Source organism: Anolis carolinensis, unplaced genomic scaffold (assembly GCF_035594765.1).
Source record: "Anolis carolinensis isolate JA03-04 unplaced genomic scaffold, rAnoCar3.1.pri scaffold_7, whole genome shotgun sequence".
In the NCBI taxonomy this organism is placed as follows: domain Eukaryota; kingdom Metazoa; phylum Chordata; class Lepidosauria; order Squamata; family Dactyloidae; genus Anolis; species Anolis carolinensis.
The window spans coordinates 7,380,258-7,408,090 of record NW_026943818.1 but is presented as its reverse complement, the minus strand read 5'-3'; the positions used below and the strand labels follow the sequence as shown (position 1 = coordinate 7,408,090).

Here is a 27,833-nt window from a genome sequence, read left to right as displayed (position 1 = left end):
AATCTACAAAAAGTACTTCCCTAAGACGACAATGGGAAGTCCCTTTATATTTTTCCTTTTTTATATACAGTAGAGTCTCACTTATCCAAGCTAAACAGGCCGGCAGAAGCTTGGATAAGTGAATATCTTGGATAAAAAGGAGGGATTAAGGAAAAGCCTCTTAAACATCAAATTAGGTTATGATTTTACAAATTAAGCACCAAAACATCATGTTATACCACAAATTTGACAGAAAAAGTAGTTCAATACACAGTAATGCTATGTAGAAATTACGAACTTGGCACCAAAATATCACGATGTATTGAAAACATTGACTACAAAAAAGCATTGGATAATCCAGAACATTGGATAAGCGAGTGTTGGATAAGTGAGACTCTACTGTATTAAAATGTACCTCTATAAAAATTGCACACCAAAACGTATCTCTATAAATACAGTAGAGTCTCACTTATCCAACATAAACAGGCCGGCAGAACGTTGGATAAGCGAATATGTTGGATAATAAGGAGGGATTAAGGAAAAGCCTATTAAACATCAAATTAGGTGATGATTTTACCAACTAAGCACCAAAACATCATGTTATACAATAAATTTGACAGAAAAAGTAGTTCAGTACATGGTAATGCTATGTAGTAATTACTGTATTTACTAATTTAGTACCAAAATATCATGATGTATTGAAAACATTGACTACAAAAATGCGTTGGATAATCCAGAACGTTGGATAAGCGAGTGTTGGATAAGTGAGACTCTACTGTATATACATACAGTAGAGTCTCGTTTATTCAACATAAACGGGCCGGCAGAATGTTGGATAAGTGAAAACATTGGATAATAAGGGGCCGGGCTGTGGTGCAGGCTGGTTAGCAGCCAGCTGCTATAAATCACTCTGACCAAGAGGTCATGAGTTTGAGGCCAGCCCGTGTCAGGGTGAGCACCCGACAATTAAAAATAAAATATAGCCCCTGTTTATTGCTGACCTAAGCAACCCGAAAGATAGTTGCATCTATCAAGTAGGAAATTTAGGTACCACTTATATGTGGGGAGGCTAATTTACGACACCATAAAAATCACCCAGCTGCCGTTGGAATGAGGAAGTGCCGTCGCAGTGGGTGATGAAGCAGCTGCTCCCCTGTGGCCGGAATCAAGCATACCCCCGGTCCTAATTATGCACATTACATTTATATATATATATATAAGATTAAAATACACAAAACAGAGATTAAACAAAGGACACGCATTTAAAATTCATGCTCAAAGACTGTCTGGAAGAAATAGGTCTTTACGTGGTTTTAAAATTCCGACAGCTCACTTACCTGTCAGAGTTCTTCCGGCAGATTGTAAGAGGAATGCACTTGGAGAGACTTCATGTCTTTCAACCTGGAGATAATACACACCCTAAAAGCTATTTGGTAGCATTGGTATCTTCTTCAATAGTCCCCAGCCTCTAAGCCAAGGGTCCCCAAACTACAGCCCACGGGCCGAATGCGGCCCTCCACGGCCATTTCCACATTCTAAACTTGAGACTGAAGGAAGTCTGAAACGAATCAAAGGCACACAACAACAACAACAACAACAACCCTAATTAAGTTGACCAAAAGCAGGCCCACACACTCAATTGAAATACTTATAAATTTATGTTGGTTAAAATGGTTCTTCATTTTAAATATTGTATTATTATTTCATGTTTTTGTACACTAGTTGTGCAGTGCGCAAATGAATTAATTTGTGTTTTTTTATTGATAGTCTGGCCCCTCAACAATCAGAGGGACCACAAACTGGCCATTGGCTTCAAATGTTTGGGGATCCCTGTTTTAGATGCTCCACACTTCAGCTCCCAGAATCCCTGATGCTTGGTCAAGCTGAGTTGAAGTCCCCAAGACCTGGAGAAGCCAAGGTTGACACCAAACTGTACTGGAACATATCACAATCCAGATTCCGACAGCAGTTGTTCCTGGGTGGCTGTGAGTTTTCCGGGCTGTCTGGCCATGTTCCAGAAGCATTGTCTCCTGACGTTTCGCCCACATCTATGCCAGGGATCCTCAGTGGTTGTGAGGTCTGTTGGAAACTAGGCAAGTGGGGTTTATATATCTGTGGAATGCCCAGGGTGCGAAAAAGAACTCTTGTCTGCTGTTCCGTTTATTACATCACAGGATGGTGACGGTGGGCACTCTCCGTCCTTCTCTTTCTCTCTTCTCCCAAACCTTCCTTCTCTCTTTTTCTTTCCATTAACCATCCACAAGTAGGGGTCCCTCCCTACACTATCCAGCCACCATGAAGGAAGCTGATTAAGATCCTGGTTGGTTGATCCACATCTTGCTGGAAAAGGAACAAAAATCTTGGCACACATCATGAGAAAAGGTCAGCTCTGGATTATTAGCTATGGTTTTCTGTGGGCGAGCAGATGGCAATTACTGGCTGGCAAATGTTCTCTATCTGAAACTAGAGATGATGTGGTCTATCCAATGCAATGTTCTGAATCAGCGGCCAAATATTTGTGTTGTCGAAGGCTTCCATGGCCAGGAACACAGGGTTGTTGTATGTTTTCCGGGCTGTGTGGCCATGTTCCAGAAGCATTCTCTTCTGACGTTTCGCCCACATCTATGGCAGGCATCCTCAGAGGTTGTGAGGTATGGATAAACTAAGCAAGGAAGGTTTATATATATCTGTGGAAAGTCCAGGGTGAGAGAACTGCCTCCAACTGACAACGAGTTCTTCTCTCACCCTGGACTTTCCATAGATATATATAAACCTTCCTTGCTTAGTTTCTCCAAACCTCGCAATCTCTGAGGATGCCTGCCATAGATGTGGGCGAAACGTCAGGAGAGAATACTTCTAGAACATGGCCATACAGCCCGGAAAATATGCAACAACCCAGCCAAATATTTATTTATTTCAGTTCAGCAATTTATTGCGGACTTCTCAGCCTTTTGGCTAAGAGCAAGTGTAGTATTTATTTATTTACCACACTCCTCAACCCCAAAGGGGACTCAGGGTGGCCTTACAAAGGCAACAATTCGATGCTGCCTATAAAAATACATCGGGAAATAAACAGAAGCATTAAAACCAACAATTCAAAACATAGCATTGGAAACATCAGTTAAAATCACATAATCCAGATCATATTCCAGGGCCAGTCCGAGTCATCATTATGAAATTATAGAATCATAGAATAGTAGAGTTGGAAGAGACCTCATGGGCCATCCAGTCCAACCCCCTGCCAAGAAGCAGGAAATCGCATTCAAAGCACCCCCGACAGATGGCCATCCGGCCTCTGTTTAAAAGCCTCCAAAGAAGGAGCCTCCACCACAGTCCGGGGCAGAGAGTTCCACTGCTGAACAGCCCTTCTCACAGTGAGGAAGTTCTTCCTGATGTTCAGGTGGAATCTCCTTTCCTGTAGTTTGAAGCCATTGTTCCCTTGCGTCCTAGTCTGCAGGGCAGCAGAAAACAAGCTCCCTCCCTCCTCCCTATGACTTCCCCTCACGTATTTGTACATGGCTATCATGTCTCCTCTCAGCCTTCTCTTCTGCAGGCTAAACATGCCCAGCTCTTTAAGCCGCTCCTCATAGGGCTTGTTCTCCAGACCCTTAATCATTTTAGTTGCCCTCCTCTGGACACTTTCCAGCTTGTCAACATCTCCCTTCAACTGCGGTGCCCAGAATTGGACCCAGTGTGATTCCAGGTAAAGTGGTCTGACCAAGGCAGAATAGAATAAGGGGGAACATGACTTCCCTGGATCTAGACGCTATTCCCCTATTGATGCAGGCCAGAATCCCATTGGCTTTTTTAGCTGCCGCATCACATTGTAGGCTCACGTTTAACTTGTTCCCCACGAGTATTCCAAGATCTTTTTCACACACACTGCTGTCTAGCCAGGCATCGTCTCCCATTCTGTATCTTTGCATTCCATTTTTTCTGCCGAAGTGGAATCTCTTGCATTTGTCCCTGTTGAACTTCATTTTGTTAGATATTGATTCTATGATATAAGTAAAGGTAAAGGTTTTCCCCTGACATTAAGTCCAGTTGTGACTGACTCTGGGGGTTGGTGCTCATCTCCATTTCTAAGCTGAAGAGCCGGCGTTGTCCGTAGACACCTCCAAGGGCATGTGGCCATTGGCATGACTGCATGGAGTGCCGCTATCTTTCCGCTGGAGCAGTACCTATTGATCTACTCAGATTGGCATGTTTTTGAACTGCTAGGTTGGCAGGATATGATATAGAATCATAGAATCATAGAATGGTAGAGTTGGAAGAGACCTCACGGGCCATCCAGTCCAAAATCTCATTCAAAGCATGTTCGGACACGTAAGGTGGGCCGGAACCAGAACCAAACAGAAACTAAAGTTGACCAAAAATTGATTTGGAACCTTTCTGGTACTAACGTTGGAGAGTGGTTCCTGGTCAAAGTGGTCCCTGGTCAAAAATATAAAGGTTGAAAGTTTGATAGGTGAAATCATCTATTTGACAGATGGCAAGCTATTTAACCTCAGCAGACTGAGAGCCAAAACCAAGGTCACCACAACATCTGTTATAGAACTCCAATATGCCGATGATGACGTAGTCTGTGCGCACTCAGAAGAAGACCTACAAGCCACTCTCAACACCTTCGCAGAAGCATACGAGAAGCTCGGCCTCTCACCGAACATCGAGAAAACCAAAGTGCTCTTCCAACAGGCACCAGCTAATCCCTCTGCAAAGCCAGGAATACAGCTTAACGGTGTAACATTAGAAAATTTTGACCATTTCTGCTACCTCTCCGCAAGAGTCAACATCAACACTGAAATACAACACCACCTGAGCTCTGCGAGTGCAGCATTTTTCCGAATGAAGCAGAGAGTGTTTGATGACCGGGACATCCATAGAGATACCAAGGTGCTTGTTTATAAAGCCATTCCCCTCCCAACCCTGCTCTATGCCTGTGAAACGTGGACAGTCTACAGACATCACACTCCACTCCTGGAGCGTTTCCATCAGCGTTGCCTCAGGAAAATCCTGCAAATCTCTTGGGAAGACAGGCGGACAAATGTCAGCGTGCTGGAAGAAGCAAAGACCACCAGCATTGAAGCGATGCTCCTACGCCATCAACTCCGCTGGACTGGCCACGTTGCCCGAATGCACAAATATCACCATCTCCCAAAGCAGTTGCTCTACTCCGAACTCAAGAATGGGAAACGTAATGTTTGGGGCAGGAAAAGAGATTTAAAGATGGGTGCAAAGCCATCCTTAAAAACTGTGGCATAGACATTGAGAACTGGGAAGCCCTGGCCCTTGAGCGCTCTAATTGGAGGTCAGCTGTGTCCAGCAGTGCTGCGGAGTTCGAAGAGGCACGAATGGAGGGCTTAAGGGAGAAACGTGCCAAGAGGAAGGAGCATCAAGCCAACCCTGACTGGGACCGCCTTCCACCTGGAAATGGATGTCCTCACTGTGGGAGAATATGCGGGTCAAGAATGCGAGTCTTCAGCCACCTAAGAACCCACCCCCAAGACACCAGGGATGGAAGACAATCGTCCTCAAGCTACAAGGGATCGCCTAAGTAAAGTAAAGTAATACCCTGGATGGTCCATGGGGAACCAGTACTATGAGAGTCCCAGTACATTTTGTTGTCCATCTGGAAAGCCACCCCTTCATCCATACCAACATAGGCTTCAAGCTGCCCCAGTCCTTTGTGAAATGCTGAAAGGGTGAGCATTTTAATAGATTCTGTACTTCTGTATCGACAGTCACCTGCAAGCACAAAGACCAGTTCAATTCACCAGACTTGCAAGGAAAGAAGGTACCAACAGAATCTAAAGTTGACCAAAAACTGATTTGGAACCTTTCTGGTACTAACGTTGGAGAGTGGTCCCTGGTCAAAAATATTAAAGTTGAGAACCACTGCTCTAGGGCCACCTTTTCACTGCCTTTATCCCGCAGCCTAGAGGCATCCTCGTTGTTTGTCCAGGCTTGTAGCAAGGCCTCTGGGCGTGTGCAGAGCGCAATTGTTGTTCTCCAAGCCCCTGTTTCCGGGTTTGGAGGCGTGCCAAGAGGCGAAAGAGAGCCGGGTTTGGAGAGGCAAAGGGGCACCGCCTTCTCTGGGGGAGGGAGGAGGGGAGGAGGCGGGGGACCGGCTATAAGAGGCGCCGAGAGCCCGGCCAAGAGGCGGCTGCTCCGGGACTTTGGAGAGAAGACCACCCGCGCAAGACCATCCGCGCCCCGGAGCCCCCAGGAAGGTAAACCAGCGCGCGTCAGTCTCCATGGCGCTTTTGGCACCGCTTGGTAGGGTTGTTAGGTTGTCTGTGGGATCCCCAGAGAGGTAGTTTTCTTGGAAAAGAAGCCCTCTTTGACACAAAAGACCTTGAGACACTACAACTCCAAAGACCCCACAGCAGGGATCCCTGAGATGTTGCCAAACTTCATCTCTGTCTCCACTACTACCCGACTTTTACGCACGAAGAGAAACAAAACACCTCTCTGGTTTTGTTTCCTTATTGTTGTTTGGACGTCTCTGTCTGGCCCCAAGACTTCGGGGCTCTAGCAGGGAGTTCCCCAGAGGAATCCCCCCAAATTTGGGCCCGGGATTCAGTCGTAACTTGGGAGGGAAACCCGGTTTTTGGAGACGAGTTTTTGGGCCGCGTGCGTAAAGGCGCACGAGGGCATTTGGCACCGAAAGTGCTTCTCCACCGTAGATTTAAACCAGATTGGAACCACTTGAACCGCCATGGCTCAATGCTATGGGTTCCTGGGATGTTGTAGTTTGATGAGGAACCCGAGTGCTTAGACAGGGATTGCTCCAGACCTTGCAAAACTGCAACTCCTAGGACCACTCCATTAAGACATGGCATCGAAAGTGTGGCCAAAGGCCTGCTTTCCTTTCTTTTTTTCGATTTAATGCAGTTTGACACCACTTTCACCGCCATGGCTCTGTACTATGGGTTCCTAGGATGTTGTAGTTTGATGAGGAAGCCCAGTGCTTGGGCAGGGAAGGCTGGAGACCTTGCAAAACTGCAACTCCTAGGACCACTCCATTGAGACATGGCATCGAAAGTGTGGCCAGAGGCTTGCTTGCTTTCCTTTCTTTCGACATAATGCAGTTTGACACCACTTTCACCACCATGGCTCAGTGCTATGGGTTCCTGGGAGTTGTAGTTTGATGAGAAACCCCGAGTGCTTTGGCAGGGAAGACTGGAGACCTTGCAAAACTGCAACTCCTAGGACCACTCCATTGAGACATGGCATCTAAAGTGGGGCCAAATTGCTAGCTTGCTTTCCTTTCCTTCTTTCTTTTCATAGAATCATAGAGTTGGAAGCGACCACCTGGGCCATCTAGTCCAACCCCCTGCCATGCAGGAAAAACACAATTGAATGAACAATTACTGAACAAATGAAAAATTAATTATTTCTAAGCTAGGGAAGTCACAACACAGTGAAAAAAAAATAAAGGCATAAAATCTACCCTCAAAAGAGACGAGAGAGAAAAACACCCACCTGATATAAAGAATAATGTTGTAAAAGTTGCATGCTGTATCAGTTAATTACTTCAGGGGGTTTCCATTAGATATATGTGGAGTAGTTTCCTGCTAAATTATGTGACTACCATTTCCCTGTGAGAAACCTTTTAAAGATCATTATAGCTCTGTTAACCGCATTTCTTCCCCCGACAGATGGCCATCCAGCCTCTGTTTAAAAGTTTCCAAGGAAGAAGTTTAAATCACACTCCAAGACTTTCTTTTCCTTCCTTCCTATGTATGTACTTATCTATCCATATGTCTTTCTATATGTTTTCTTTCTTTTATTTCTCCCTCCTCTCCCAGAGCACTATCCACCCCCCCAAATAATAATAATAATAATAATAATAATAATAATAATAATAATAATAAACTTTATTTATATGCCGCCCTATCTCCTCGGGGGACTCAGAGCGGTTTCCAACATGATAAAAACAGTGCAATACGATGCAATACATATAATATTGGATTTTAATCTTGGACATTCTTAAAATTGTATATAATGTGATTTTATTTTGTAATGGTATCTGTTTTATATGAATTGTTTTTACATTGTTTTTAGGCATTGAATTTTTGCCTATTTACTGTAAGCCGCTTTGAGTCTCCTCGGAGAGAAAAGCGGGGTAAAAGTGATGTAAATAAATAAATAAATAGACAGAACCATACAACAATTTAATACAGTAGAGTCTCACTTATCCAAGCCTCGCTTATCCAAGCTTCTGGATTATCCAAGCCATTTTTGTAGTCAATGTTTTCAATATATCATGATATTTTGGTGTTAAATTCGTAAATACAGTAATTACAACATAACATTACTGCGTATTGAACTACTTTTTCTGTCAAATTTGTTGTATAACATGATGTTTTGGTGCTTTATTTGTAAAATCATAACCTGATTTGATGTTTAATAGGCTTTTTCTTAATCTCTCCTTATTATCCAACATATCCGCTTATCCAACATTCTGCCGGCCTGTTTATGTTGGATAAGTGAGATTCTACTGTAATAATAAAACTTTATTTGTATTCCGCCACCATCTCCCCAACGGGCAATTCCATTTCTCCTTTTAAAAAAGTAATGATCATGGTTTCAAAAAATAATATAAGTAGCAGCCATAACTACACAACATATGACCCAACCAATAAAATAAAAATAGTAACAAAATTCACTTTACGGGCCAGTTAAGAGAGAGGGAGAAAGCCCTGCTTTCCTTCATTCCTTCTGCACTTCGGAGCCTTGGCTGTGTTTAAAAAATCATCTCTATCAAGAAAGGTGGAAGATGAAACACTTTGACAGCCATGGCTCAATACTGTAGAGTTTGGTGAGGCACTATCACTCTTTGGTAGACCTTGTAAAGCTACAACTCCATAGCATACAATTTCCATAGCATTGAGCCATGGTAGTGAAAGTTCTGTCTCTCCACTCCTCGCTTCCCTTTTCTCTGCTATTCAGCTCTCGTCTCTTCCTTTTTAAATATACAAACAAGATAGGATCTTTAAGTTGAATTTGTATGTACGTTGGAATAGGTGGCATAGTAGGTTAAAGCGCTGAGCTGCTGAACTGGCTGACCGAAAGGTCGTCGGTTCGAATCCGAGGAGCAGAATGAGCTCCCGCTGTAGCCCCAGCTTCTGCCAACAATAGCAGTTTGAAAAGATGCAAATGTGAGTAGATCAATAGGTACCTCTCTGGCAGGAAGGTAACGATGCTCCATGCCGTCATGCCGGCCACATGACCTTGGAGGTGTCTACGGACAACGCCGGCTCTTCGGCATAGAAATGGAGATGAGCACCAACCCTCAGAGTTGGACACGACTGGACTGAACGTCAGGGGAAAACCTTTACCAACTTATTATTATTATTGTTATTATTATTATTATTATTATTATTATTATTATTATTATATGGTCAGCATCTAGCTGAAGCTTCATAACGTTGTGCTGGAGGACCCAAAGGTTCTTAGAAAGATAGCTTCTCAGGTAAATCTTAGGGTTTACCTGGAACAGGGACATTTTAAAAGTGTAACTCCAGCCAAATATGACTTCAGAAGAAAACATTCCTGCCGCTCACTTGTGAAACTTGTCTTCTCCATCCGGCCTTAGTGCACAATGGAGTCTTTCTTCTCGTATTTGGGAGACTGTCAGTATAGTTGTAATCTATAATTTAACAATGATGTGACTGTGTTGCTGTGAGTTTTTTGAGCTGTCTGGCCATGTTTATTTACTTATTTACAGTATTTATATTCCGTCTTTCTTTCTCACCGCAAAGGGGACTCAGGGCGGATCACAATATGCTTTTAAACTGAGGTAGAGTGGCCATCTGTTGGGGGTCCTTTGATGGGTTCATGTGACAGGGAAAGAGACTCCATTGAACATTGAGAACGTCTTACAGCTGTTCAACAGTGGAACTCTCTGCCTCAGGAAGCTCCTTCTTTGTCTAGGCGTGTCATAGGTTCGCCATCACTGGTGTGGCTCCCATCCAAAAGGGTTATTTCCATTGCTTGGTACGAATTGTGGCTGAAAGAATCCTCCCTCGCAAGGGTGTTTGAAATACAATCTGGTGCCTTGTTTACCTTGAAGGTTATCTTCATCTCCACCCTGGCCTCTAGGTTTCGGGTGGCTCTTAATGCCATCATCCTCCGAAATGGGCAGAGGGTGTGATGCCCGTCCCACGTCAGCTTTGTTTCCTTCTGCTTTTGTGTGTTTGCGTTAGTTTTGCAAGACCTCTCCGCCTGTGGCTTTGCGTGCGTGGGAAAAGAGCCGGATTTTCTAAAGTCGGCTCTCAGTTAAGACATAACGTTAGGAGATGATCTCAAGCCTTTCTTCCGTCCTTCCCTCCCTTAGATTGCCACCATGTCTGTGTCGCACAGTTCCAAGCTAAACAAGGGGGTCCGAGACCAGTACATGAAGCTACCTCAAGGGAACAAAGTACTCGCCACTTACGTTTGGATCGACGGGTCCGGCGAAGGCCTTCGCTGCAAAACCAGAACCTTTGACAAGGAACCAAAGAGCATTGAAGGTAAAGTCCAACACCTTTGCCATCCATTTGTGTCCGTCACTCTCGTCCTATCCTCAAGCAGTTCTGTTTTAGAATCTTATGGAATCACAGGGTTTCACATGGCTGTATGGCCATGTTCCAGAAGTATTCTCTCCTGACGTTTTGCCCACATCTATGGCAGGCACCCTCAGAGGTTGTGAGGTATAGAATCCTTTTTGGAGACGGGAATAAGGTGCCAGTTGGCCTGACATTTGCTCTTGATCCAGTTTGGTCTTTCTATGTATTGTCGAAGGCTTTCGTCGCTGGAATCACTGGGTTGCTGTGAGTTTTCCAGGCTGTATGGCCATGTCCCAGAAGCATTCTCTCCTGACACTTCGCCCACATCTATGACAGGCATCCTCAGAGGTTGTGAGGTCTGTTGGAAACTGGGCAAGTTGGGTTTATATATCTGTGGAATAATGCCCAGGTTGGGAGAAAGAACTCTTGTCTGTTTGTTGCACTTGGTCACCTTGATTAGCATTAAATAGCTTTGCAGCATCAAAGCCTGGCTGCTTCCTGCCTGGGGGAATCCTTGGTTAGTAGGTGTTACTACTAACCCTGATTGTTTTTTAAAAATACATTTTTATTACATTACTATTCATTTTGTTACAAAAAAAAAAGAAAATCTTTAGAATTCATATAATTAATTCTTTTCTTTCCCCCAGTATTCTATCCGTTCTACCCGTATTCTGCTCCCCATCACTGGAGTCCATTTCTTTATAGTCCAACCAGAACCTCATTTCTTCTGTTGGGGGTTGATTCCCATCTTCTCTCCTTAATGTTTCTTTGATAAATTTCTTCCATATACAGTAGAGTCTCACTTATCGAAGCTAAACGGGCCGGCAGAAGCTTGGATAAGCAAATATCTTGGATAATAAGGAGGGATTAAAGAAAAGCCTATTAAACATCAAATTAGGTTATGATTTTACAAATTAAGTGCCAAAACATCATGTTTATACAACAAATTTGACAGAAAAAGTAGTTCAGTATGTAGTAATGTTATGTTGTATGTAGTAATGTTATACTACTGTATTTTCGAATTTAGCGCCAAAATGTCATGATATATTGAAAACATTGACTACAAAAATGCTGTGGATAATCCAGAAGCTTGGATAAGCGAGACTCTACTGTACTTTCAAAATCATGTTTCTTCCTTAGGCCTTTTTAACATTTAAATTACATGTTAATTTATTATTTATTGCTAATTTTCAAATTTCCTTGTACCATTCTTCTATTTTAATTTCCACCTCCCCTTTCCAATTTCTTGCTATTAATAACCTTGCAGCTGTTAGCAACGTTGTTATCAATGTTATCAACATTGTTCGGCTGGCCCTGATTGTTTACTGTCTGGAATTCCCCTGTTTGTTTTTTTAGTATTGTTCATTGTTTACTGTCCTGATTTTATTTATTTTTTGTCAAATATTTTTATTGAAAATTTTATATTAAGGAATATGAGAAAGAAAGAAAAATTGCACATCGAAAGTGGTAGAACATTGTTTGTTTATAGTAAAGTAGGAAATAAGGTAGAAAAAAGAGAAAAAGAAAAAGAAAAAAAGGATTTTGTTGACTTCCATCTAACTTTAACTGGTTCATCCTAAAAAAACAACTGTATATATAAAAATTCATAGATCACCGCATCCCCTTGATCATCGATAACCTCAAAGATTGTCTCTAAATCAGCAGATAGGTTCCAATTTCATTTGTTTTAGATAGTCCTTTACCAAGTCCCAGTTAGTCTCTTTCTTCGGTAAACCTTGATTTGAAGATAACCAATATGTGAGTTTGTCCATGTTCATCACCTCCATAACTTTATTTAGCCATTCCTCCTTATTCGGAATCTCCTTTCGTCTCCAAAACTTGGCATATGTTATTCTCGCGGTCGTTACCAAGTAACTAAACAAAATCTCTTTATTTTTGTCCTGATCAATGTCTAACATTCCCAGTAAGTACTTACTGGGAATGTTACTGTCCTGATTTACTTACTGTCCTGATTTTAGAGTTTGTTTTTTTTAATACTGGAAGCCGGATTTTGCTCCTTTTCAAGCAAAGCACCATCAATTCAGTGCTAATCAAGGTGACCAATTGCAACATTCACACTTGCCTCCAACAGACAAGAGTTCTTTCTTTCTCCCACCCTGGACATCATTCCACAGATATATAAACCCCACTTGCCTAGTTTCCAACAGAGCTCACAACCTCGGAGGATGCCTGTCATAAGTGTGGGCAAAACGTCAGGAGAATGCTTCTGGAACATGGCCAGACAGCCGAGAAAACTCACAGCAACCCACTGGTCTTTCTAGTTTTTCCTTCTTGAAGGTTTGCCCAATGGCAGCTTTGTTCTCCTCTTGGGGAGTTTCAGTTGGGATGGGCTTGAGGTCACCGGATTGTGCAAAACCGACGCAGAAAGAGGGCGATTTAGGTCATCTATCCGAAACTCTGACCACAAGGAATGGAGGAAGTAGGACTAATACTTAGCCACGCTGCTGTTGATCATCATCATGGGCTTTTGTTGCAGGGAAATCCCGCCGAGAGTTGGAACCTTTAGACCAGGGGTCCCCAAACTAAGGCCCGGGGGCCGGATGCGGCCCATCAAAGCCATTTATCCGGCCCCCATGGCACAAGGGCAGAAGGGGGTTGGGCTAAATGACCAAAGGGGTCTCTTCTTCTCTTCCAACCATTATTATTATTATTATTATTATTATTATTATTATTATTATTATTAACAACATTGAGGCTGGGTGGCCATCTGTCAGGGGTGCTTTGCTTGTGCTTTTGGTGCACAAAGGTAGGATTGGACTAAATGGCCCAAGGGGTCTCTTATAGCCCTCTTTATTATTATTATTATTATTATTATTATTATTATTATTATTATTAACATTGAGGCTGGGTGGCCATCTGTCAGGGGTGCTTTGCTTATGCTTTTGGTGCACAAAGGCAGAAGGGGATTGGACTAAATGGCCAAAGGGGTCTCTTCCAATCCTTATTATTATTATTATTATTATTATTAACATTGAGGCTGGGTGGCCATCTGTCAGGGGTGCTTTGCTTATGCTTTTGGTGCACAAAGGCAGAAGGGGATTGGACTAAATGGCCAAAGGGGTCTCTTCCAATCCTTATTATTATTATTATTATTATTATTATTATTATTATTATTATTAACATTGAGGCTGGGTGGCCATCTGTCAGGGGTGCTTTGCTTGTGGTTTCAGTGCACAAAGGTAGAAGTGGATTGGACTCAATGGCCCAAAAGGTCTCTTCCAACCCTCTTTTTTATTGTTGTTGTTGTTGTTATTATTATTATTATTGCTCAGTGGCCAGCTATAGTCCGGCCCTCCAACAGTATGAAGGATCGTGAACTGGCCCCCTGTTTAAAAGGTTTGGGGACCCCTGCTTTAGACTAAATCTCGGCGGGACCGAGGTAAATGCAGAAACCAATGTAGATTAATTGGACTTGGCTTATATTAGGTTGACTCACTGATCAGTCTATTTTAGTGGTTTGGATACTGATTGCCAGGAGACATATATACCGTATATATTCTAGTATAAGCCGAGCCGAATATAAGCCGAGGCACCTAATTTTACCACAAAAAAACTGGGAAAACATTGACTCCAGTATAAGCCGAGATACCAATAAAATTACCATATATACTCGAGTATAAGCCGACCCGAATATAAGCCGAGGCACCTAATTTTACCACAAAAAAACTGGGAAAACATTGACTCCAGTATAAGCCGAGATACCAATAAAATTACACAAATTAAGGCATCAGTAGTTTAAATGTACAGTAGAGTCTCACTTATCCAACATAAATGGGCTGGCAGAACGTTGGATAAGCGAATATGTTGGATAATAAGGAGAGATTAAGGAAAAGCCTATTAAACATCAAATTAGGTTATGATTTTACAAATTAAGCACCAAAACATCATGTTATACAACAAATTTGACAGAAAAAGTAGTTCAATATGCAGTAATGTTATGTAGTAATTACTGTATTTACGAATTTAGCACCAAAATATCATGATATATTGAAAACATTGACTACAAAAATGGCTTGGATAATCCAGAACGTTGGATAAGCAAGTGTTGGATAAGTGAGACTCTACTGTATTTGAATCTTTACATCAAACTGTAATTTAAGATATGACTGTTCAACTCTGATTAAATCATTATTTTCATCTTCTTCAATGTCAATGTGCTTATGTATCCTTTTAATAATAATAGAGTGAAATAATAAATGTGATAATAATAATAATAATAAATGCAGTAAAATAATAAATGTAATAGAGTAAAATAATAAATGTATTATTAATAATAAAAATAGAGTAAAATAAATGTAAAATTTATTTATTTTTTTAATTAATTTATATAGCGCTCTTCTCCCCCAGGAAGACCCAGAGCGGTCTTACATAATGGCAAGATTAATGCCACATATAATACAAAATATAGTAAAACAAACGATCGTAAAAACACACTTAAAAACCAATATTATACCCCATTTAAAACAGTAAAGCACTGTGTGGCCATTACAACAGGGCCAGTAGCATTGGGCCAAAAGTCAGAGCCAGTCTGTATTCAATTACAAAAATTGTTAAAAGTAACAATAATAGAGTAAAATAATAAATGTAATAGTAATAATTAATAGAGTAAAATAATAAATGTAATACCAATAATAATAGAGAAAAATAATAAATATTCCATATACAGTAGAGTCTCGCTTATCCAACATTCTGGATTATCCAACGCATTTTTGTAGTCAATGTTTTCAAAACATCATGATATTTTGGTGCTAAATTCGTAAATACAATAATTACTACATAGCATTACTGCATATTGAACTACTTTTTCTGTCAAATTTGTTGTATAACATGATGTTCTGGTGCTTAATTTGTATAATCATAACCCAATTTGATGTTTAATAGGCTTCTCCTTAATCTCTCCTTATTATGCAACATATTCACTTATCCAACATTCTGCCAGCCAGTTTATGTTGGATAAGTAAGACTCTACTGTAAATGTAAAAGTAACAATAATAATAGAGTAAAATAATAAATGTAATACAGTAGAGTCCCGCTTATCCAACGTAAACGGGCCGACAGAACGTTGGATAAGCGAATATGTTGGATAATAAGGAGAGATTAAGGAAAAGCCTATTAAACATTAAATTAATTTATGATTTTACAAATTAAGCACCAAAACATTATGTTATACAACAAATTTGACAGAAAAAGTCGTTCAATATGCAGTAATACTATGTAGTAATTACTGTATTTACGAATTTAGCACCTAAATATCAGGATTTATTGAAAACATTGACTACAGAAATGCGTTGGATAATCCAGAACGTTGGATAAGCGAGTGTTGGATAAGTGAGACTCTACTGTAATAATAATTAATAGAGTAAAATAATAAATGTAATACCAATAGTAATAGAGAAAAATAATAAATATAGCATATATACTTGCATATAAGCCGACCTGAATATAAGCCCACCAGGACCCTCACCCGAGTATAAGCCGAGGAGGATTTTTTCAGTCCTAAAAAAGGGCTGAAAAACTAGGCTTATACTCGAGTATATACAGTAGTCTCTTTTTTTAGCCAGATGGGAAGATGTGTGACATTAATGTGACAAGAAAGAACAAAGAGGGTTTGAGGTTTTGTGTTACAGGTTGACCCAGAAAATTTAGCATTTTGACTTGGCTCCCATTTCCCAAGTTTGTTTATATTCAAATATTCCAAAACTATGGCTACAAAAATGAAGTTCCTGGAGTATAACTACTATTTTCAAAGTAAGGACCGGACGATTAAACAAGAAATAATACTTTCAAACCAGGAACAGAGTATTTTTCAAGTTTTGCTCCATCGTGTCGTTGATTCGATCTCTTCCTTCCCGCAGATCTCCCTCAATGGAACTTCGACGGATCCAGCACCGGCCAGGCCGAGGGCTCCAACAGCGACATGTTCTTGATCCCGGTGAGGATATTCAGAGACCCGTTCTGCCTGGACCCCAACAAGCTGGTGTTGTGTGAGGTTCTGAAATACAACCACACGCGGGCAGGTGAGTCTCTATTGCGCTCTTTTTTGTTCCAAAATACTTCCGGAACATGGTCATACAGTCCGGAAAACTCACAGCAACCCAATTTGTTGGAAATGTTGGAAGTGCAGAAAATACAAAGGGGATTTTATACATATGTGGTGGAGGTGTAAGAAGACTAAAACGTTTTGGCAGGAAATTCGCAAAGAAATGGAGAAAATACTTCAAATAAAACTTGACCTAAAACCGGAATACTTCCTTCTAGGAATCACCGACTTTCAGATGAACTTTAACACGGAAAAGCTCTTTATATATATGATTAGCTGTGCCCGGCCACGCGTTGCTGTGGCAAAGTCTGGTGGTATGGGAAATAAAGTATTGAGGAATTGGTAGTAGTTAAGGTAAAGGGTAAAGGTTTTCTCCTGACATTGAGTCCAGTTGTGTCCGACTGCACACTGAAGCAGATCATATGGGATTGTGGAGTCAAGATAATCCAGTTCAAAACAGATAATATAAGATTGTAAATGGTTTAAATGGGAACACCCTCCCCAGAGATATACGGCAAGCCCCAACCCTTTTGAGTTTTAGAAAAGCCTTAAAAACATGGCTGTGTGCCCAGGCTTTTAACGAATAAATGACAAAGACGACCCAGACTGTTACATGGATAAAGTAGGAGGATATTGGACGAACGGATTTTAAGCATATGTTTTATGTTTTATATTTTATACTGTATTTAATTGGTTGTGATACATTTTTATATGTTGTTGTTTTTAATGATGTGTCGGCATCGAATTGTTGCCAATTGTACGCCGCCCTGAGTCCCTTCAGGTGAGAAGGGCGGGATAGAAATATTGGAAATAAATAAATAAATTATATAGCTGTGTAGAAGGGCCTTGAGTCTACACTGCCATATAATCCAGTTCAAATCTGATAATCTGTGGAAGAGGCCTAAGTGAGGCCTAACTGTGCCTGTCCCCTGGGCTGCGTGGGTTGCTAGGAGACCAAGTGGGCAGAGCTTAGCCTTTTAACTGGCAGCAATTGGATAAAAACAATTATTCCTCCGTCTCTAATTAGGATTTTATTTTTATTTTTTTGTTGTATGAACGTAGAGGCATGGATGAGGGGTTGTGCTGCCAAGTTTAGTGTTTCTAGGATGTGTAGTTTTGTTGTTTTGTCCTAGGCCGAAATTTCATTAACCTTATATATATATATATAGATAACGGCTGCTAGGATTAGTATAGCAACATTTTAGAAGAGACAAGAGACCCCCTCAATAGAAAATTGGATTTTGAGGCTAATAGACATTAACCTATTGAGGCATCAGTAGGTTAAATGTTTTCGAATATTTACATCAAGCTCTAATTTAAGATGACTGTCTAATTGTGATTGAATCATTATTTTCATCTTCTTCAATGTAAATGTGCTTATGTATCCTTTTAATAATAATAGAGTAAAATAATACATGTAAGGGAAAAATACCTGTTAAGGGGAAAAATCGAACTTCTATGAAATATGTTCATAAGCAACCTTAGGCTGTAGGATGTGCACAGATGTTTACTGGCTAATATTCTGGAAGGATACATACTTTGTTGGGTGTGTTGTTGGGGTTTTTCTTTCTTTCTTTCTTTTTCTCCTTTATTTTCTTCTAATCTGTCTTTTCTATACCTGTTTATTGTTCCCCCACTTTTTATGTACATTCAAAATTATTTTTAAAAAAATAGATTACTGGGTTCCCTCTACATTTTGCAGCCCTATAACTGGCCAATTTGGGCCCAGGAGAGGCCTTCTTGGAAACCAATTTAACAGTCACGGCTTCACCCATGGGATGTTGGGATTTATAGTTTGCCTCTCCCAAAATATAAATACCACAGGATGGAGACATGACATGGGGCTGCGATGGTGTAGGGGTTAAACCCTTGTGCGGTTGAACTGCTGATCTGAAGGTTGACAGTTCAAATCCACAGAATGGAGTGAGCTCCCACTGGTAGCCCTAGCTCCTGCCAACCTAGCAGTTCGAAAACATACAAATATGAGTAGATAAATAGGTACTGCTAAACTGCTGATATGACAATTGGCAGTTCGAATCCGTGGAATGGAGTGAGCGCCAGCTGTTAGCCCTAGCTCCTGCCAACCTACTCACATGCAAATGTGAGTAGATAAAGGATGTGAAAGGCACAAGACTCTCCAAACATTCACACTGGTCATGCTACCAGGAGGTGACAATGCAGGATCCTCGGCTTGGAAATGGAGAAAAGTACCTGCCACAGAGCCAGAGATGGGCATCACCTCCGAGAACCGGAAATGAAAGGAGAAGCCTTTGCCTTTGTCGGTGGATGTGTGTCCCATTGTATTGTAACAAGGCACTGAATATTTGCCTGTATCTGTTTACACTGTAATCTGCTCTGAAGGGCGGAATATAAATAAATTATTATTATTATTATTATTATGACACAGCAAATAAGATAGATATGCTGGATTTCGTTTCACAGAATCACAAGTCGAACACTTCCCAAGTGTTTAGGACTGTGTGATGTATTTTCGGATGATGAGTGCAGATCCCAGTCGGGTGGCCTTTTGCAGTTGGCAGATCGTGATTTTGTCAATGTCTACCTTCCTTCAGGAAGCAACTGAAGACTTGGATGTTTCGGCAGGCCTTCGGAGATAGTCATTAATTAATCAGCCCCAGTGGGTTTTTAATAATTTATCCTGTATTTATTACGGTCTTACCATTTATGTGTTTTAAATGAAATTTTTATCTTGTATTGTTGTTTATATTGGTATATTGTATTATTGTTTTATCTTTTTATATTGTGATTTATTGTGTTGCTTATATTTTGTTTTTATGTTGTTTGGGCCACTGCTGCATGTAAGCCGCCCCGAGTCCCCGTGGGGAGATGGTGGCGGGATATAAATAAAGTTTTATTATTATTATTATTATTATTATTATTATTATTATTAATGCCTATTGTTTCTTTTGAGATCTTTTGGCACGGCACCCAGTGTGCCGATCACCACCGGGACCACCTGCACTGGTTTCTGCCAGAGTCTTTGGAGTTCAATCTTGAGGTCCTGAGAGCGGCTGAGTTTTTCCTGTTGTTTTTCGTCAATGCGACTGTCACCTGGGATGGCGACATCAATGATCCAAACCTTTTTCTTTTCCACAACTGTGATGTCTGGTGTGTTGTGTTCCAGAACTTTGTCAGTCTGGATTCGGAAGTCCCACAGTATCTTTGCATGCTCATTTTCCAATACTTTTGCAGGTTTGTGATCCCACCAGTTCTTTACTGCTGGGAGGTGGTACTTGAGGCATAAGTTCCAATGAATCATTTGGGCCACATAGTTGTGCCTCTGTTTGTAGTCTGTCTGTGCGATTTTCTTACAGCAGCTGAGGATATGATCCATGGTTTCATCGGTTTCCTTGGACAGTCTGCATTTTGGGTCATCAGCTGATTTCCTCTATTTTTTTTTCATCATTTTTAAATGTATTTGTTATGCAATGCTTTTGACATGAAATAAATAAATAAATAAAGCTGATTTTTCGATCTTGGCCTTGATTTCCTTTGTCCTGATGGCTTGCTCCTGGGCTGCAAGGATCAGGCCTTCTGTCTCCTTCTTCAGGGTCCCATTCATGAGCCAGAGCCAGGTCTTCTCCTTATCAGTTTTTCCTTCAATTTTGTCAAGGAACTTTCCATGCAATGTTTTGTTGTGCCAGCTGTCAGCTCTAGTTTGTAGTGCGGTTTTCTTGTACTGATTTTTTGTCTGCTGTGCTTTGAGGAGTTTCTGATTTTTGACTTCAATCAAAGCAGGTTCTTCACTTTGCTTGACATATTCTGCCAGGGCATGTTCTTCTTCTTTGACTGCTTGTTTGACTTGTAAGAGTCCTCTGCCCCCTGATCTTCTAGGCAGATATAGCCGGTCAACATCACTGCGAGGGTGCAGTGAATGATGAATGGTCATGAGTTTTCTTGTTTTTCTGTCCAAATTGTCCAGTTCCGCCTGTGTCCAATTTATAATGCCAGCAGTATATCTTATGACAGGTATTATTATTATTATTATTATGACTGATAAACTAGTGTCAGACTGTGATAGTGATAATTGTGTATTGTGGATATGTTGCAAAAACCTCTCCTTTCTTACAGAAACCAACTTGAGGAACAGCTGTAACAGAATTATGGAGATGGTGAAAGACAGCCATCCTTGGTTTGGGATCGAGCAGGAATACACTTTACTTGGCATCGATGGGCATCCCTATGGCTGGCCTAAAAATGGGTTCCCAGGCCCACAAGGTAAGAATCATTATATGCAAAACACACACATACACACATATATGAATGAGTATTTTGCTTGACACAGAATCTGTTTCTAAGAACAGTAGAAAAGGTTCTGCTTCTGATTGATGTATAGAAGCCAAAGTAGACGGTCTTAAGTTTTGTTGACCATTTCGAAGGTGGAAACCATTCTTATTTACACTTTCTCAGTTGCCCTTTGGAACGGATCTGGGTTGTGTTTGAAGGAGGGCCAAAGGCAAAGCTGATAAGCACAACCCATACGGAGCAGCAGTTTTAAACACTAAGAGAAATCTTGGCTTATTGGATGAACCATTGGATGACCAGTCTCATTATAATTATAATTCTATTCTGAATGTTATTAGGTTCCTTTTACTGGGATATTTTAATCTAATGATTTTATCTTATATTGCTGTATAGTCCCCCCCACCTTTGAAGTTGACTGAATTGCATTGGTGGTTGTTTGATATTATTACAGTAGAGTCTCACTTATCCAACACTCGCTTATCCAACGTTCTGGATTATCCAACGCGTTTTTGTAGTCAATGTTTTCAATATATCGTGATATTTTGCTGCTAAATTCGTAAATACAGTAATTACTACATAGCATTACTGCGTATTGAACTACTTTTTCTGTCAAATTTGTTGTATAACATGATGTTTTGGTGCTTAATTTGTGAAATCATAACCTATTTTGATGTTTAGTAGGCTTTTCCTTAATCTCTCCTTATTATCCAACATATTCGCTTATCCAACCTTCTGCTGGCCCATTTACATTGGATAAGCGAGACTCTACTGTACTATTGATATTATTACTGTTGTATAAACCTTTGTTTTAACTTGTTTTATCATCTTCTTGTGTTTTAAACTGTGTGTATGGTTAATGTATTTGTGCTGTTATTTTTGTAACATTGTGAGCCGCCCCGAGTGCCCACGGGGAGATGGTGGCGGGGTATAAATAAAGTTTTATTATTATTATTATTATTATTATTATTATTATTATTATTATTTCTGCAGTGAGCCCTGGCAGAGGTGTAAAGAAAAATAGCCATCAGGTCTTGGTATAATCACACACAACTGATCATAGAATTACTCATAGAATCATAGAGTTGGGAGAGAATGTAAAGGCCAGCCAGTCCAATCCCATTCTGCCACGTAGGAAGACACGATCCAAGCCCTCCTGACAGAGGGCCATCAAGCGTCTTGAAAAAATGTGAGAAGGAGACTGAGATGCTGAGCTTGCTCAGGGTTTTTGTCCAGACCAGGCATGGGCAAACTTCGCCCCTCCGGGTGCTTTGGACTTCAACTCCCACAATTCCTAACAGCTGGTAGGGCTGACGTTTGGCATGCCAAGCTGCTCCCAAAGTAAGTTCAGCACCTTGGATAGGTCCTTTAGAAACCGTATGTTGATATATTTCAGCACCATGGACAGCTCCTTTAGTAAATATCTCCGTATAGTGTCCCATGCCTTGGATAGCTCCCTAAAGTTTAGACTTCACTGCCACGCTGACGTGAAGCCATGACTTTTCATATAGACATAGGAGCCCAAAGGATGCTCTTTGGCAATGACATGGCCGCCTGGAATCCATGCTGTTGCACCCCAAGGTAGCACGAGCACTTGAAAACCAGACAGGAGCCGATATAACACACAAGCCGTTTATTGAAGCAAAATATATATCTATGCGGATTTAAGGCAGAAAGTCAGAGTAAGGAATAGTTCTTTATATAAAGTCAAATGTAGTTCCGAATGGGTTTAGAAATGTCCAAATTGTAATCCACAAATGAAGCTCGATAGTTTCCTCTAAGAAATCAAAGTTTGTCCATGGAACAATAGCAGGAACACAGCGCTGCAAATCTGCAAACTCCAAAACCACTCGAAAAGTCTCCTAGCAGGAGCAAGAAAGCAAGGTAAACAAGGCAGAGTCAATCTCGATTCAGGAACAAGGAAAACCTGGTGTAAGGAGAGGTCTACTCGGGAGTCGCGGCACGGCTCAACTGGAACTGGAAACTCAGCATGGATACAGGAGACAGTCAAGGAGCTGGAAACTGGAACCTCTTCTGAGGAAAGGCAAAGTTGACACCGCAGTGAGAATACAGTGAGGGGCACTTTTAAAGAATTCCCAAGTCTGCAAAATGAAGGAGTATAGAACCCATAAAAGTTCTCATGGGAAAGTTAGCCATTATCCAATTTAGAGCTAACCTTCGTCTCACTCCCTCTCTCCTGCTCCTATCTTTTGTAACAATTCCTTCCGATTAAAAGTCTCATCTTCACCCAAGTCAACACCATCTGGTGTAGGTAACAATGAGGAGACGTCGGAATGTTCACCAATTAGTGGTTCTTCTTGAATAACCATATCAGGCAGCTGCAAGGCCAAGGGGCCCCTGTCTGGGACAGAAATGTCTGCAAAATCCGCAGCATCATCTGTTTGCCAACGTTGTGCCTTCTTTTCCAGGACCATATTACTGCGGAGTCGGGGCGGACAAAGTTTACGGCCGGGACATTGTGGAAGCTCATTACAAAGCCTGCCTTTACGCCGGGGTAGAGATCTGTGGCACCAATGCCGAGGTCATGCCTTCTCAGGTATATTTGGGTTTTGGGTCCCCGGTGTTTCTAGTTAAATAGGATGGAGATAGTTGGTGACAGGAAAGATCCCTTCTCCATCGACTCCTTTGAACACATTTCAATATGACTTACGTGTCTCTTCTCTCCTGTAGTGGGAGTTCCAGGTTGGGCCTTGCGAAGGGATCGAGATCGGCGACCATCTCTGGATGGCCAGGTTTATTCTGCACCGGGTCTGTGAAGACTTTGGGGTGGTGGCCACCTTTGACCCCAAACCCATGACCGGCAACTGGAACGGGGCCGGATGCCACACGAACGTCAGCACGGCAGAGACGAGAGCAGAAGGCGGCATCAAGTGAGTGAATCCCGTGTTGTTCCAAAGCCCATCTTGGCCTGTTTAGGAAATGTAAAGTCACCTCTCAGTGCAAAGAGTTTGGAATTCAGTAATAATAACAACAATAACAATACTTTATTTATATTCTGCCCTTTTCCCCAGAAGGGTTTGTTTATATACTGTAATCAGAGCGGATTACAGTATGTAACCAAACACAGGCAAACATTCAATGCCTTGTTACAATGAGACACACAAACAAAGGCAAAGGCTTCTCCTTTCATTTCCGGCTCTGGAATCTCTTCATTTCCAAGCTGAGGAGCTTGCATTATCCATAGACACCACCTGGTCGTGTGGCCGGCATGACTACTTGGAGCTTCTTTTTGCCTTTTCCTACTGAAGCAGTACCTATTTATCTACTCACATTTGTATGTTTTCGAACTGTTAGGATAGCAGGAGCTAGGGCTAACAGCAGGAGCTTGCCCCATCCTACAGATTCGAACAGCCAACCTTCAGGTCAGCAGTTGAGCAGCACAAGGTTTCAACCCATTGCACCACCGTGGCCCCTGTGATTATTCATGGATTAATATGATCTCTCTATGAATGTCTAGTTCCTCTAATAATAATAATAATAATAATAATAATAATAATAATAATAATAATAATAATAATAACTTTATTTTTATACCCCGCCTCTATCTCCCCAAAGGGGACTCAGGGCGGCTTACATGGGGCCAAGCCCGAATAAAAACAATAGCAATATAAAATAATAATAATAATAATAACTTTATTTTTATACCCCGCCTCTATCTCCCTGAAGGGACTCGGGGCGGCTTACATGGGGCCTGGCCCGATAAAACAAACAAATAACAGTAATAAAGCAATAAAACAATTATCCCAGTAAAAAACATCAACATCAATAAAAACAATAATTAAAATCAACAAGCAGGATACAGTGTTAAAAACAGGAGACTAATTCGTCGATCCCAGGCAAAGTGCAAAGTGTTACGAAATGGGAAAAGGAAATTTCACAGTTGAATGGACAATAAAGTGCGGTATAAAATGGCAAGACAACAACAATGGGACTATTATGGAATGGTCAGATAGATCAATCCAGCAACAACTAAACATCGAAGGCCTTTTGGAAGAGCCAGGTTTTTAAGCTCTTCTGGAAGGAGAGGAGGGTGGGGGCCTGCCTGATCTCTCTAGGAAGCGAGTTCCAAAGCCGGGGGGCCACGACGGAGAAGGCCCTCTCTCTTGTTCCCACCAACCGCAACTGCGAGGGTGGTGGGAGCGAGAGAAGGGCCTCCCCCGACGAGCGAAGAGAATGTGTGGGTTCATAGAGGGAGATGCGGTCTCTAAGGTAGGCGGGTCCCAAACCGTTTAGGGCTTTGTAGGTGATAACCTGCACCTTGAATTGGGCCCGGAAAGTGAATGGCAGCCAGTGAAGCTCCTTAAACAGAGGTGTTGAACGAGTCCTGTAAGTCGCTCCGGTTAGAAGCCTAAAACAATACAATAGACACAAAAACATGCACAAACATACATAAAACACAACAATAGACAAAAAACATGCACCATTATAAAAATTTTAACATTAGCCAATAAAAACAAATGACAAGAACTAATAAAAACATGGGTTAAAACGGAGAGGTTGTAAAAGTAGACTGGGTAAGGTGCACCATATAAATATTGTAAACACGAGGTGACTGATAAAGTGCTGCAAATTCTTGGAAGTGCAAATTGGGATGGGAGTAGACCCTACTAAGACAAGTATCCGCTATTACAGTAATACAGAAATCAATAAACATAATTTTAGTTCAATATTATTTATTTATTTAAATTATTTATACCCCGCCCTTCTCACCCGAGGGGACTCAGGGCGGCTTACAAGTGGCAATTGATGCTGTTACACTGATATACAATAAACTAAAACGATTAAAACAGTTAAAACAGTCATAAAGTAGTCATAAAATACAATATACAAGTTTATAACAATGCAAAGTGCTTATGCCATTCATCCACCAGACCTTATACAAGAGCCGTAATTCAGACCGTGTCGAAGCCAACACATGCTTATTCTTCAAATGCCTGCGTACATAGCCAGGTCTTCAGTTTTTTTCTGAACCCCAAAAGGGATGGGGCCTGCCGAATGTCACTGGGTAGGGAGTTCCACAGCCGGGGAGCCACCACCGAGAAGGCCCTGTCTCTCGTCCCCACCAGCCGTGCCTGTCAGGCAGGTGGGACTGAGAGCAGGGCCTCTCCAGAAGATCTTAAGGTTCTTGTGGGCTCATAGGGGAAGATACGTTCGGACAGGTAAATTGGACCAGAACTGTTTAGGGCTTTGTAGGCCAAGACCAGCACTTTGAATTGGGCTCGGTAGCATATCAGCAACCAGTGGAGCTGGCTTAACAAGGGAGTATGCTCCCTGTAAGCCGCCCCAGTTAACAATCTGGCTGCCGCCCGTTGTACTAATTGGAGCTTCCGGGACGTCTTCAAAGGCAGCCCCACATAGAGCGCGTTGCAGTAATCCAACCGGGATGTGACCAGAGCGTGGACCACCGTGGCCAAGTCAGACTTCCCAAGGTACGGGAGCAGCTGGCTCACAAGTCTGAGTTGTGCGAAGGCTCTCCCGGCCACCGCTGAAACCTGAGGCTCCAGGTTCAGCGATGAGTCCAGGAGAACCCCCAGACTGCGAACCTGTGTCTTCAGGGGGAGTGCGACCCCGTCCAACACAGGCTGTAACCCTATTCCCTGTTCAGCCTTGCGACTAACCAGGAGGACCTCTGTCTTGTTTGGATTCAATTTCAATTTGTTGGCCCTCATCCAGTCTGACACAGCGGCCAGACACCGGTTCAGGACCTGAACAGCCTCCTTAGTGACAGGTGGGAAGGAGTGACAGAGCTGGACATCATCTGCGTACAGATGACACCTCACCCCGAAACTCCGGATGATCTCTCCCAACGGCTTCATGTAGATGTTGAACAACATGGGGGACAGTATTGAACCCTGCGGGACCCCACAAGTCAATGGTTGTGGGGCCGAGCAGGTGTCCCCCAATGACACCATCTGGGATCGACCCTCCAGGAAGGACCGGAGCCAGTGCAAAACAGTACCTCCGAGACCCATCCCGGCAAGGCGCCCCAGAAGGATACCGTGATACATCAGTATGAAAACAGATACAAAAGGCGTTGTTAAACAATCAAACAAAGGACTTACATTCACAGTAGAAACAATATTTTTCTCTTGAAGGATAAATTTACTCCTCTTCTCATATACAATAAATGTTCTTTAGTTCTTCGATTGTTCCACATACACAAATTGATTGTTTTCATATTGATGTATTGAACTAAATTTAGGTTTAATGATTTCTGTATTACATTAATAGTGGGTACTTGTCTTTGTAGTTCCAGGAAACCCATTTTCTTTTTTAGATCCTCTACTAAACCATAATATTTTCCTAGAGGACCTCTAAATCCTAGAGAAGTGTTTTCTTTAGAAATCTCTCAGTGTAGTTGACTCTGTGGTCAACATCCTTATAGCTGCGCTGGAGGCCCTAGAGGAGTGGTTCTCAACCTGTGGGTCCCTCGATGTTTTGGCTTTCAACTTCATATTGTTGGCTTGTTTAACTTGTTAGTCTCCAAATCCTTTCCTTTTTGGTGTCTTGTTTCTTTGCCAACGTCTTCCCCGTTCCCTTTTAGGTTCATTGAATCCGCAATTGAGAAGCTGAGCCGGCGCCACAAGTACCACATCCGGATGTACGACCCCAGAGGAGGGCAGGACAACTCCCGGCGGCTGACCGGCCACCACGAGACCTCCAGCATCAACGAGTTCTCGGCCGGCGTGGCCAACCGCGGGGCCAGCATCCGCATCCCCCGCCAGGTCGGGCAGGACGGCCGCGGCTACTTCGAGGACCGCCGGCCCTCGGCCAACTGCGACCCTTACGCCGTGACGGAGGCCATCATGAGGACCGTCCTGCTCAACGAAACCGGCGAGGAGCCCACGGAGTATTCGGACGACGCCCGGCTGCAGAGAGCCACGGTCAAAGACTAGCCGTGGCTCTTGCAATGTCTTCCCTGGCAGTTGAGTAAACTTCCACCATCTTCAAAACTC

The 27,833-nt window shown here is 42.0% G+C and overlaps 1 protein-coding gene across 2 annotated transcripts; it reads left to right on the top strand.

The window, feature by feature from the left end:
* The first annotated feature begins 2,157 nt into the window (after positions 1-2,157).
* On the top strand, positions 2,158-27,833 carry LOC100559692 (glutamine synthetase). Of its 2 annotated transcripts, none has more exons than XM_062959636.1 (7): positions 2,158-2,361; positions 10,322-10,496; positions 16,409-16,570; positions 20,686-20,832; positions 23,286-23,413; positions 23,548-23,747; positions 27,422-27,833. In XM_062959636.1, exons 2-7 carry the CDS (start codon positions 10,331-10,333, stop codon positions 27,771-27,773), a joined length of 1,155 nt encoding a protein of 384 aa, XP_062815706.1. In that variant the 5' UTR covers positions 2,158-2,361; positions 10,322-10,330; the 3' UTR covers positions 27,774-27,833. The 2 variants fall into 2 exon arrangements, with proteins under 2 accessions (XP_062815706.1, XP_062815705.1); XM_062959635.1 differs by lacking the exon at positions 2,158-2,361 and adding an exon at positions 6,085-6,209.